General features: G+C 42.2%; 1 protein-coding gene across 1 annotated transcript in view; it reads right to left on the reverse strand.

The window, feature by feature from the left end:
- slc12a4 (solute carrier family 12 member 4) overlaps window positions 1–9,723 on the reverse strand; it is a 31,673-nt gene extending 21,950 nt beyond the window's left edge. Inside the window, exon 1 of the mRNA XM_045225043.1 lies at window positions 9,134–9,723. Within this exon, the coding sequence (XP_045080978.1) occupies window positions 9,134–9,281 (148 nt within the window). The 5' untranslated portion in view covers window positions 9,282–9,723. The remainder of the gene's footprint in view (window positions 1–9,133) is intronic.
- Window positions 9,724–14,162: the final 4,439 nt, after the last annotated feature.

Here is a 14,162-nt window from a genome sequence, read left to right on the forward strand (position 1 = left end):
CTCCAACCTGGGCTCTCTGGAGGACAAGAGTGCTGCACGTCCACTTCCATGAGGAATATAAGGATTTGGAGATACTTACCTTTGGGAAATACTCACCTTTGGATATATGCACCTGTGGAAAGACGTGAGAGACATTTGGAAGGACTTTTTTGCTGGGTTGGCCACTAGCTGCAACGTGGACTACAGTAAGGCTGGGGAAAAGTTATCTGAGCGAGTGAGAATTATGATTTTGGATGTGGAAGAGACATCCCTGAACTGTTAACCCTTAAAGAGCCACAAGAGAACAGAATTTTGTTATATTTTCGTTAATTTCCCAAGACCTATAATAAAATCCTTGTTTTGTTTGAACCTTGTCTCCTTGCACTACTTGAGCAATCCCGCTGAAAGCTGTGTAGCCTCTCGTGACGTCACAAGAGATAAATAATATGACTACCCAAGTATCCAAAGCTATTCAGACCTATAATGAAGTTGTTTCATACGTGTTTGACTGAAGAGGTCTTTGAACTAGGCCTATTACTGTAAGTGTCAAAATATCACTGGTGTAGTGAAGTTACAGGCCAACTTACATCTGCAGAATGAATTATGGAAGATAATATAATTCTTTACTCTGTTTACTAGATCCATCAGCTTCTTTCTTTGTAATTTTACATTTAATATAAAGCAGAGACTATTAGCCAAGATATTAACAACTACCATATGCGGCACTGCTGACATTTGCAGATTCATTTTAAGCTTTAAACACACCAGTAAAACCACCACACATTTGGTTGCCATATTTTCAATGTGGTCCCATTCAAACAAAGGATACAGGAAAAGGCCAGTCCAAATGGTCTAGTAAGCCCAAGGGTGGGGCACCAATTGAGGCTGTGTCTTTTTGTGCAAAGGCCTATGATCAGTGCTGCTGTGTGCTACTGTAAAAACAGACCGATCCATAAAAAGAAAAGACCCCTGATAACCAACCACTAAGACCAAAGTGTTCCTGACCTGTTACTTACCTGTCAATCAATAAACAATCAATAGAAGAGCGGTGAAGTCCACCTAACGGAAACACAGGCTGTATCTGCTTGCTTATCTTCTCCCTGATATTTAAATATACAATGAACCAATACCCTAGACTAGAGTCTGATTAACACAGAACTATACACTAGACTAGAGTCTGACTGACACAGAACTATACCCTAGACTAGTTTGCATGACACAGAACTCTACCCTAGACTAGTCTGACTGACACAGAACTATACCTTTAGACTAGTTTGAATGACACAGAACAATACCATGGACTAGTCTGAATGACAGAACAATACCCTGGACTAGTCTGAATGACACAGAACAATACCCTAGATAAGAGTCTGACTGACACAGAAACAATGTCCACATCCAACACAGTTGGCGACTTGCGACCTTGCTGGTCCCAGACAACGGTCAGAATCTTCTCATATCTAAGAAAGGCACAGTGAGCATCAGCATCAAAAGAACCCGATAGGCAAGATGTGCTGGACCCAGATTCACAAAACACTTCTTACACAAAAACTTAAGAAGCTTCTTAATAAAGAAAAAAAGTTTGTAAGTGCAATTCCTCAACAATATCTTAAGATTTCATTTTTTTCTTACGAACTTCTCAAATATCTTCTTACGAACGTCTTAACGATCTTCTTAAGATGATTGCCACTAGGCAACCAATCTAGCTAGTAATGGCATTCAAGCTAGCATATTTCTTATTGAGATTACTGTTCTAAAACATGTTCTTGGGTTTTCAAACAATCAATGCTGAAACTTTTTGATGACGTTTGTGAATGAATTAAACATGTTCAACTGCTTTCATGAGCTTTTTCTCTCACTGAGTTTAAGACCAGGGTTTAGCTATCTTGGAATGAAACACGTTAAACAAGAAGAAATCCAAGAACATTATTTTCAAGAATCAAATGTCTTCGTAACTTTTTTCTTAGGAAGAAACATAGGAAGAAACTTGAGAACATTTCCAATAACTTTATTGAGGAATACACATTAAGTATAACTTAAGGAAAAAATTGCACTTAAAAATACATTTATTCTTAATAAGGTTTTGTGAATCTGGGCCCTAGACTCTGGAGTTGTGACTTTTCAGTGGCTAACCATTAATTTAACCAATAATGCAAAAGAAAGCAAGAAGACTTCAACATGTCAGCAATCACCAAAGCTGCTTATCCATGAAAAAAAAAACTTTCTCACCCTATTAGCTCCTTCAGTATGAAAGCCTCTTTGCTAAACTTCTCCTTAATTGAACATTTAAGACTTTATTAAGCAGTAGAGAAGTCATGCAGCTTAGACCTCTCTATGGCTCTACCTCGTGTGGTTAGCTGGCAGAGATGCTATTCTGATTAGTGCTGTTCAAAGGCAATGTGTCCGTGTGTGTGTGAGAGAGAATGTACATGTTTTCCTACATTATCAGGACCACAATGTCCTGACAAGTCACCACAATGTCCTGACAAGGTAGAAAAAAAAGAAAAAAAAGTCTGGACTTTTTTATGTCCTGAATTTGTTCAAATGCTATTTTAGGCTTAAGGGTTAGGTTTAGGGTTTGGGGTTAAGGTTAGGGTTAAGGTTAGGGTTAGGTTAAGGGGTTAAGGCTTAGGGTTAGGGTTAGGTTAAGGGTTAGGGTTAGGGTTTGGGAAAATAGGATTTTGAATGGGAATCAAATAGTCCTGAAAATTCACGAAAACAAAGCTGTGTGTACGTGCATGCAAGCACAGATTCAAACGCACGCGAGATTGAATGCCTAAACGTGAGTGTGTGTATGTGAGTGAGCATTTGGGGGTGTGTAAGAACACTAGTCAGTTAGCTACAGTAGCTGTCAACACTGGTTGAACTCTCAACGAACACCAGGGTCCACAACAGAGATGCTGCTAACCTGCTACTGTACCAACCAACCAACACTAAGGTGGGTACACAACTATACCAGAGCCTTAGGCAGTTAAGTTACATTTGATTTGATAATACTGTGTATTGTATAATAACTTGGTGTTAGTTTGTCTAGCTCGTTTGAAGTGATCCATGAGCCTCGTTATTGTTTTTGTTGTGTTACAATCTCCTTTTTTATTTAGCTAATATTTTTCATACTTTTTAACTCTGCATTGTTGGGAACGGGCTCGTAAGTAAGCATTTCACTGTAAAGACCACACCTGCTGTATTCGGCACATGTGACCAATAAACTTTGATTTGATTTGTCCTTACACATTTATAAAGGATGGTAAAGTGCTCAACTAAGTCCTTTTGAATATATACTTCATATTTAATAGTTAGAAATGTGTCTACTTAGTCACTGTCTGTACAATAATCGTACAAACAACAATGACTGACTGATAAAATGTTAGATTGTATTTAATGACTCTGGGGAAAAGAAGGGGAAGAAAAATTTGTCGTGCCAGTTCTGTTTGATATATTGTTTATCAGATTAATTTAATAAAATGAACTGCTTCGTTACCACTAATGGGGAAATTAAGTTGAGATTAAATTGAAAACTCAAAGTTGTACATGCTTATCATGCTTATCAGTGGGTTGGTTATACATTTCAAAGCACAGCCATTCAGTCTCTGTAGCTCTTTCAAGTACGCTATAGGCCACTCTTTCACTGCTATGGAGATGAAGAAAGATTCTGATTAAGAGGACTGAAGTGACATTGTGGATCTTTTAGCCATTCGCTAAATAAATTATTCAATTACTGTCATCTAAAAAATAAAGACAGCTATATTCAAATTCACACAAGTAATATTCTTCAGAATTCTGAATGACTGAAGTATTTTTAATCCCAGTTTATTTTTCTTCAAGTGTTTCAGAACATCTTGAGCTACCTAGGAGAAAGTTATTTGAATGGACTGTTCCATTAGGTTGTTATTATCTCCCCTCCTACCATTCATTCCTGGAGAAAAAACAGTGTTTTCTGCCACAACAATAGGCCGTCATTAACTACAGTGGTGTTTCTCATGAACAACAGCAGCAGCCCAGTAGAGCAGAGGAATGCTAGCCTGCTGTGCTGGGGCGCTGTGTGCTAGCTTTGATGTGCGCTAACGATGGCGAACGGACAGAGGCGTAGAAGGCGGGTGGTTAGAGTTACTGTCGGCTATGGTTAGGGTTAGTAGAAGGTGATTACAGCACAACAGTGAGGGGCAGAGGAGCACTGTACAGTACAGATGTAGGATCTTAATTTTCGCCAGCTACAGCAGAAAAATTATCCTGCAGCAACAGGAAATGTGAAATATTATGTGGATTATAATGAATGGACATTCTTGTAGGGGTTGATACATTCTTCTTTAGGGCAAATTTCAAAGTGGAAATTACAAACTTTTGAAAGCCTTTTTAAAACTCAAATACACTACAAGTTTGTATTTCCTGCAGTGCAGGAAAATTATCAGCAACAAAAGACTGATCAAATTAAGATCCTACATCTGTACAAAGGAGGGGGGGCACCAATTGGAAAATCAAATGGACACAAAATTGGCAAGAATGGTGGGTTCAGAAACAGGGCACACAGAAACAGCAACAGGTGAACATTCTTTGGATACAGGTATAACAAGGCAAAGTGACAAATAAATACAACATAATTGCACATCAGGTCATGACTTCCTTCAGAGAGTTGTGCTAGGAAGGTGTGTTGTTTTTGTGCATGCTGTTAATTCCTCAAGTCAAGCTATCATACAATACAGTGACACTCTCCTGAAGACTTAGGCTTTGTCCCAAATGGCATCCTATTCCCTGCATAGTGCACTACTTTTGATCAGGGCCCAAAGGGTTCTGGTCAAAAGTAGTGCATTATATAGGGGATAAGGTGCCACTTGGGACGCAGGCTTTGAGGACTGTTTGTCTTTCAACAGAAGCTAATACACCGTAGCAGCCCAATCAGGAGAGAGGGGATTCATTGTTACCGGGCAAGCTAGAGGCTGTGGAAAACACACAGTCATTCCCTACATAAAGGACTGCCAACTCCCACTTTAAAATAGCCCAGTGTTGTTGTTACATGTCTCTCATAGCTCTAACCCCAAGGGCTCTAGTAGAATAATACAGCTAACCCTACCCTAGCAGCAGTGCTATGCTATAGCCTCTCAGGGAGACAACTGTAGCTGTAGCTACTGGGGCTGTGTCCTAAATGGTACCATTTTCCCTATAATAGTACACTACTTTTGACCAGAGCCCTATGGGGTCCACAGGTTACTGTGTAAGCCGCTTGGGACAGCAGAGCAGAGTACACCCATTAACATTCTATAGGGCATTGTTTGTATGTCGTTTTGTCAGTCTAAAATCATATGTTTTAAATTTCTAAATGCAGGAGCTTAGTCACTCACCACTTCTATCAAAGGAAGCATTGATGTGATAAGAAGTAAAAAATTGCCTACAGATTTTGAGAAAATAACGGTTGTGAGAGAACATGGTGGTCCTCTGTAGCTCAGCTGGTAGAGCACGGTGCTTGTAACGCCAAGGTAGTGGGTTCGATCCCCGGGACCACCCATACACAAAAAAATAATGTATGCACGCATGACTGTAAGTCGCTTTGGATAAAAGCGTCTGCTAAATGGCATATTATTATTATTATTATTATAACATCATCATGTAACATGAATGTATAGGAGAAATGTATAGTGGAAAGTCCCCTCTTGTGAACATTAACACAGCCAACAAGCCATCCTCATTCTACTCCAAATCAGTAACTGACAGCGGTCTGCAAGCCATCCCTTACACTTCAGCTTCCCTTCATGATCAATTCTCCTGACTGACTCTTATCTGTCACTGGTCTCAGGGTTCAAATTAGCAGTCCAGCTGTCCAGAGCCCATCAGTCATCACTCATTCCACACACAAAGAATCAGCTGTCTGCAGGCTGTCTGCATTCTTATTGGCAGACTAAATAGCCTTGGTTTCTCAAATGACTGCCTCGCCTGGTTCACCAACTACTTCTCAGATAGAGTTCAATGTGTGAAATCGGAGGGCCTGTTGTCTGGACCTATGGTAGTCTCTATGGGGGTGCCACAGGGTTCAATTCCTGGGCCGACTCTTTTCTCCGTGTATATCAATGATGTCGCTCTTGCTGCTGGTGACTCTCAGATCCACCTCTACGCAGACGACACCATTTTGTATACATCTGGCCCTTTATTGGACACTGTGTTAACAAACCTCCAAACGAGCTTCAATGCCATACAACACTCCTTCAGTAGCCTCCAACTGCTCTTAAACACTAGTAAAACTAAATACATGCTCTTCAATCGAACGCTGCTGGCACCCGCCCACCCGACTAGAATCACCACTCTCGACGGGTCTGACCTAGAGTATGTGGACAACTACAAATACCTAGGTGTCTGGTTAGACTGTAAACTCTCCTTCCAGACTCACATTAAGAATCTCCAATTCAAAGTTAAATCTAGAATCGGCTTCCTATTTCGCAACAAAGCCTCCTTCACTCATGCTGCCAAACATGCCCTCGTAAAACTGACTATCCTACCGATCCTTGACTTCGGCGATGTCATTTACAAAATAGCCTCCAACACTCTACTCAGCAAATTGGAAGTAGTCTATCACAGTGCCATCCGTTTTGTCTCCAAAGCCCCATACACTACCCACCACTGTGACCTGTACGCTCTTGTTGGCTGGTCCTCACTACATGTTCGTCGTCAAACCCACTGGCTCCAGGCCATCTATAAATCACTGCTAGGCAAATCACCGCCTTATCTTAGCTCATTGGTCACCATAGCAGCACCCACCCGTAGTCTGCGCTCCAGCAGGTATATCTCACTGGTCATTCCCAAAGCCAACACCTCCTTTGGCCGCCATTCCTTCCAGTTCTCTGCTGCCAATGACTGGAACGAATTGCAAAAATCTCTGAAGCTGGAGACTCTTATCTCCCTCACTAACTTTAAGCATCAGTTGTCAGAGCACCTTACCGATCACTGCACCTGTACACAGCCCATCTGAAATTAGCCCAACCAACTACCTCATCCCTATATTGTTATTTATTTTGCTCTTTTGCACCCCAGTATCTCTATTTGCACATAATCTCTTGCACATCTAGCATTCCAGTGTTAATACTAATTGTAATTATTTTGCACTATAGCCTATTTATTGCCTTACCTCCATAACTTGCTACATTTGCACACACTGTATATATATATTTTCTGTTGTATTTTATGACCTTATGTTTTTTTTACCCCATATGTAACTCTGTGTTGTTGTTTTTATCGCACTGCTTTGCTTTATCTTGGCCAGGTCGCAGTTGTAAATGAGAACTTGTTCTCAACTGGCTTACCTGGTTAAATAAAGGTGAAATAAAAAAATTAATAAAAAAAAGTGTGTGTGTGTGTTAATCTCTATGAGGCTAAGCCTATCTATGAAGCATGATGGACAGTATGACAGGAATGGACACTATTCTCCTGAAGACAGGCTGGGCGGACCCAGGAAGGAAAACAATGCAGCATTCTCCAACTGATACTCCCCTTACGTAATCTACTGTTCTGTACTGTACAGTTCAGTATGAGGCCAACTGTTGTCTGTATAGAAGACAAAACTACAGATTCCTACAATAGTAGATTACAGCAAGGCAATAATACTGTACGACATGATGATAATGCTGGTGCAGACATTCACTCAGACACACTCTCTCACACACATTCACTCAGACACACTCTCTCACACACATTCACTCAAACACACTATTCACACACACAAATTCTCACAACTAATTCAGTCATGTGGAAATGCGGAAATGTGTCCTTGCTAGATATTGTGCAGTGGATAAACTGAACTGATTGACTCCTAGCTAGCTACCACTCTAGTGGAAGGTTGCTCTGGTACAATGGCCACAGTGTGTAGTCCAGTCCAGACCAGCTCTGGAGAGAGCAGGGCCACCAGCCTGGAACAGAGTCAGCACTGTGACTGTGGCTGTCTCCCTCCTCTCCTCCACCCAACCATACCAGACCCACACAGCTCCTCCCTCCATCACACCATCTATTACTTCAACACCCTCTTCCCTCACTCCACCTCCCCCTCCTCTTCCTCCTTTTCCTACAAACACATACACAACACTCGACCCAAGAGAATAATATATATTTTTACTCCTTCCTAGTCATCTGTTTCCATCTCACTTCCTACATGTTATTCTCCCTGTCTCGATCTCTAAACAAGGCCAGAAGGAAATGGTGGCATAGGATGGAAGGCCAGTCAGGGGTAGTGTTTGGGTGCTTCATTACGAGGCAGCTCCCTTTTATTAAAGGTCTCCTTTCTCTCCCTCACACAACAGACTCACGCCTGGTCGGTTCCCATGTCAGCCTTGCATATCAGCAGTCTCATATAATCCTGCCCCGCGGCTACAAACTCCTCTCCTCTCCGCCTAGGAGTGGCTTATCCACTTTCTCGTACTTGATACAGAAGCGAAATGAGAAACTGAAAGAGGGACTAGAGTTAGATATACAGCCGAGATAGCGTGAGAGAAAGAAAAAGCTGTTTCTCACTGGTTTAACAGCCTGCTCAACCCCTGTGTGTGAAAATAAATCAACGCTTTGCACAAAGAGTGCTCCATCTTTTGTCAGATGGAACACTTGAGGCCTAAGCAGGGCTGGTCCCCCAGCCTCTACGCCCCCTCTACCCCCTCCTCCTCACCCCCCTCCTCCTCACCCCCCGCCCCTCCAATTATTTTCCCTTTGTCACCACAGACATATTTGGCATGAGGGGGCTCATGAGTCTGTCCTGAATGTCTGAAATCTCACGATAAAACCCCACAGAAAATTCCCTGAGCTGTCAAAAACAGGCTGGAAAACTGTCTGCCGTGAAAGGAAATCTGCCAGGTAGGTTGGAGGATTGCCATGGTAAACATACAACCAGCTGTTCTGTCCCAGCCAGCCCCCAGGACAATGTAAAGCATTCCCACAACTTCTCCCCAGGTCACACTCATAATAACACACTATAGAAAACATCTCATTAACTTCACACTTCTAGATAGTTCTCTTAGTAAATAGGACAACCTGCTTATAAAGAGTTGAGGACAGTTGTCTGTCTGTTCTTCCAAGCAGTTCTTAGTTAACAAGACAACTATGTTGTTCTACTTTGTAAAGAGTTGAGAGGAACAGTTGTCTGTTGTCTGAGAAAGAGAGAGTGAGAGAAAGAGGGAGAGAGACTCACCATCAGAGCTGACAGTGTCTAGATGTCCAGGGTGTCCCCCCTGTCCTCCCTGTACTTTGTCTCTGTAGTCCACCCAGTTAATTCCTTCCAGACTGTCATAGTTGGACGTAGTGCTGTCCTCAACCGGTACCACTGTGAAATGGGGCATGTTTTCATCCGCTGGTTAGCCCCTGACACTAATAATCCCCAGTATCTCCAGATAGGCTTCCAGCAGCTAGCGGTTAGCGCTGTCCTGCCAGCCTTGATCAGCCAGTTGAACTCCCAGTCAGTCCTACTAATCTCAGCAGCATTCCACTACCCTGCGCTCACTTCCTCTGAGAACATTACCATACCATGGCCCTGCCCCCTCTACCAGCCCCTGCACCGACCAGGCCGGCCTCCTGGGCTGCTTGTGTGAATAAAAGAGGTGCTACCTGTCATGTAGCCTGGGATACTCAGTCTGGCAGAGGAGAGGAGAGGAGTCAGAGAATCAGTCGGCACCACTGACTCATATCATATCCTCAGTGGTCATATACTGAGAGAGAAGGAGAAAAAGGGGACAGCAGGGAGACCCATTCCATGGCCATGTTGCTCATTGACTCTCTCCACACTGAACACTGTCTCTCTCTCTCTCTCTCTCTCTCTCTCTCTCTCTCACACACACACACACACACACACACACACACACACACACACACACACACACACACACACAGTCAGACAAACAGTCCTCTGTGTATGTGGGCCTTTCCCAAAACACACACACAACTCTGCGACGTGGCAGTCTGGAAAATAATCAAATAAACCACGTGTGTGTGTGAGAGAGAGAGCGAGAGAGAGAGCGAGAGAGAAAGAGAGATAAAAAGAGAGAGAGATAAAAAGAGAGACGAGAGAGAGAGAGAGAGAGAGAGAGAGGGAGTGAGAGAGGGTGTAATACAGCCCCTGCGTTTGGCATAAGCAGAGGAAAATATGACACAGTGAACAACCCAACTCTCCCCCTCTTATTCCTACAAACAACATCATGCTGATGTCATCTCAGCCTTTGACCTGAGGAACAGACAGCAACATCCTCTGTATTCCTAAACTGTATAGGCCTACGATATAAATTATTCTGCTTTCCTTTTAGGCATTATAGCTGTAATACAATACAGTACAATTATACAGTACAATTATACAGTAAAATAAACATGAACAGAATATTTGCAACAGAATCTTTACAGCGTCTTTACCACAACGACCCAACCCAAAGCATCAGTAATAGACTGCAGCTGGAAGAAAAACCTCATGCCCTTTCTTGTCCTTGGCACACCTCTTTGTTTTTCCAACCCTACCTTAAATGTAGTAAGCTTTACCCTACGGGCTTTACCCTATTCCACGGTAACAGAGTGATGCTGAGACTCAGATTTTTCACTTTAAAATGTATGTCAAACAAAAACCAATGATTGCAAAGTTTAACAAACCATACAACTCTATGCACAAAGACTACATTTAACAATTTCCACAGAACATTTTACAAAAACACATTTACTTGAAGAACAGCGCAGATGCAAAGTTTGGTAACAGAATGACAGTTTGTACTGTTTGTTGCCAAACTTTGCATCTGCACTGTTCCTCAAGTAAATGTGTTTTTGTAAACCTTTCTGTGGAAATTGTTAAAAGTAGTTCTTATGCATAGAATTGTATAGTTTGTTTAACTTTGCAATAATTATTTTTTTGTTTGACATATACTGTATGTTAAAGTGAACTGTAGGGTACTGTGACATTAAAGTAACAATGTAAATTATAGGCGAGAGAATGTAGGCCTACTGTAAATATAAATAGCCTATTAAATGAATTTTGAGCCATAATCCAGAACAAGCCATTTTAGTTGTGAGTTTCAGGGCATCTTTTTAAGATATCATGGGAACTAACCATAAATAACTTATTCTCTTTCCTTCCCTCTTTCCCTGAAAACCAGAAGTCCCCAGAAAGACAGATCAGAGGGCCTACAGCAGCCTGTAATTACAGAGGCCCATTAAAGGTCCTATTTTAAGCTCTACTCTCCTGCTCTATTTGGACTTCAGGGGCCTCTGTAGAAAACGGTTTAGATATTTCCTCCCTATCTTATTGCAGAACAGCCAAAACTGACAGACTGTTTTCAGTTTATGGTTCACAGTTTAATGACTGTGTTTGGAAATGAAACAGAGTCTGACTTTCTTGCGTAATCCAGGCAATGTAGGCAATGTCACATATCGTACTTTGGCCTGCCTAGTAACGGTAACAATAATAAGCAGAATAGTTTAATATACACTACATTATGTCTTGAAGTTCAATTCAGTAAAACATAATCAGTTTTGACAGGCCTTTTTGTGTCAAAATATCAGACCTGGGTCCAAATACTATTTCAAATATCTCAATTACTTTCACATACATTCAAAGTAAGTATTCAGATATATTTTATTTGACAATACAAGTAGTTGAACATTTTAATGTATTTGGAAATACACTTGGAAAGTATTTGAAATACTTAAATACACTGATTCAAATACACTCCCATGTACAGTGAGGGAAAAAAGTATTTGATCCCCTGCTGATTTTGTACGTTTGCCCACTGACAAAGAAATGATCAGTCTATAATTTTAATGGTAGGTTTATTTGAACAGTGAGAGACAGAATAACATCAAAAAAATACAGAAAACCGCATGTCAAAAATGTTATAAATTAATTTGCATTTTAATGAGGGAAATAAGTATTTGACCCCCTCTCAATCAGAAAGATTTCTGGCTCCCAGGTGTCTTTTATACAGGTAACGAGCTGAGATTAGGAGCACACTCTTAAAGGGAGTGCTCCTAATCTCAGCTTGTTACCTGTAAAAAAGACACCTGTCCACAGAAGCTATCAATCAATCAGATTCCAAACTCTCCACCATGGCCAATACCAAAGAGCTCTCCAAGGATGTCAGGGACAAGATTGTAGACCTACACATGGCTGGAAAGGCTACAAGACCATCGCCAAGCAGCTTGGTGAGAAGGTGACAACAGTCGGTGCGATTATTCGCAAATGGAAGAAACACAAAATAACTGTCAATCTCCCTCGACCTGGGGCTCCATGCAAGATCTCACCTCGTGGAGTTGCAATGATCATGAGAACGGTGAGGAATCAGCCTAGAACTACACGGGAGGATCTTGTCAATGATCTCAAGGCAGCTGGGACCATAGTCACCAAGAAAACAACTGGTAACACACAACGCCGTGAAGGACTGAAATCCTGCAGCGCCCGCAAGGTCCCCCTGCTCAAGAAAGCACATATACATGTCCGTCTGAAGTTTGCCAATGAACATCTGAATGATTCAGAGGAGAACTGGGTGAAAGTGTTGTGGTCAGGTGAGACCAAAATCGAGCTCTTTGGCATCAACTCAACTCGCCGTGTTTGGAGGAGGAGGAATGCTGCCTATGACCCCAAGAACACTTTCCCACCATCAAACATGGAGGTGGAAACATTATGCTTTGGCTGTGTTTTTCTGCTAAGGGGACAGGACAACGTCACCGCATCAAAGGGACGATGGACGGGGCCATGTACCGTCAAATCTTGGGTGAGAACCTCCTTCCCTCAGCCAGGGCATTGAAAATGGGTCGTGGATGGGTATTCCAGCATGACAATGACCCAAAACACACGGCCAAGGCAACAAAGGAGTGTCTCAAGAAGAAGCACATTAAGGTCCTGGAGTGGCCTAGCCAGTCTCCAGACCTTAATCCCATAGAAAATCTGTGGAGGGAGCTGAAGGTTCGAGTTGCCAAACGTCAGCCTCGAAACCTTAATGACTTGGAGAAGATCTGCAAGAGGAGTGGGACAAAATCCCTCCTGAGATGTGTGCAAACCTGGTGGCCAACTACAAGAAACGTCTGACCTCTGTGATTGCCAACAAGTGTTTTGCCACCAAGTACTAAATCATGTTTTACAGAGGGGTCAAATACTTATTTCCCTCATTAAAATACAAATCAATTTATAACATTTTTGACATGCGTTTTTCTGGATTTTTGTTGTTGTTATTCTGTCTCTCACTGTTCAAATAAACCTACCATTAAAATTATAGACTGATCATTTCTTTGTCAGTGGGCAAACGTACAAAATCAGCAGGGGATCAAATACTTTTTTCCCTCACTGTAGGTATTTGAAAATAGTATTTGAAAATCCTGTCAAATACAATTTGAATCCTCAAATAAAAGTACTTGTTTTAGGCTGTGTATTAGAACATATTTTAAATACCAGATACTCAATTACATATTTATTTGAACCAAGGTCTGCAAAATATACATTGACAAAAAATTACTCTGAATGAAAGCGGTGGTCCTTTGTTGAACATTCGGTAGCACTTTATATTACAGCACGGAATAAAGTGATTACATGGTAACAGTATGGTAACAAGTTATAGTTACTCACAATTAATTCCTTCAGTAGTATTACCCAGACCTCTAAACTAATCGTCACCTCTGTGTCCTCCCAGCTCCACATCAAACATTTCCCAGTCCTTCACCCAGACAGACTCTCTCTCCAGTCTCCACTGACAGAAGCCTTTGACGTACTAGAGGAGAGGTTTTTCCTAACTACTCGCCTACGTTGCGTTTACCATGCCTGTCTTGGAGTGTAATTGCCACCGGGATGCCAGGGGAAGGCCATATAAGGCTTTGCCCCTGACTGCCCAGCCTCAGCCCCAGCCTGCTGAGCCCTAACCCCAGCCCCAGCCCCTGCTCCAGCCCCAGCCCCTGCTCCAGCCCCAGCCCCTGCTCCAGCCCTAGCCCCTGCTCCAGCCCCAGCCCCTGCTCTAGCCCCTGCTCCCAGGCACAACCCCAGCCTCAGCCCACTGCTCACTGTGTACTGCACATGTCAAACTCATTCCACAGAGGGCTGAGTGTCTGCGGGTTTTCACTCCTTCCTTGTACTTGATTGATGAATTAAGGTCACTAATTAGTAAGCAACTCCCCTCACCTGGTTGTCTACGTCTTAATTGAAAGGAAAAACCAGTAGACACTAGACCCTCCATGGAATGAGTTTGACACCCCTGGTGTATGGT

The sequence above is a fragment of the Coregonus clupeaformis genome, chromosome 15 (genome assembly GCF_020615455.1).
Source record: "Coregonus clupeaformis isolate EN_2021a chromosome 15, ASM2061545v1, whole genome shotgun sequence".
NCBI classification, from domain to species: domain Eukaryota; kingdom Metazoa; phylum Chordata; class Actinopteri; order Salmoniformes; family Salmonidae; genus Coregonus; species Coregonus clupeaformis.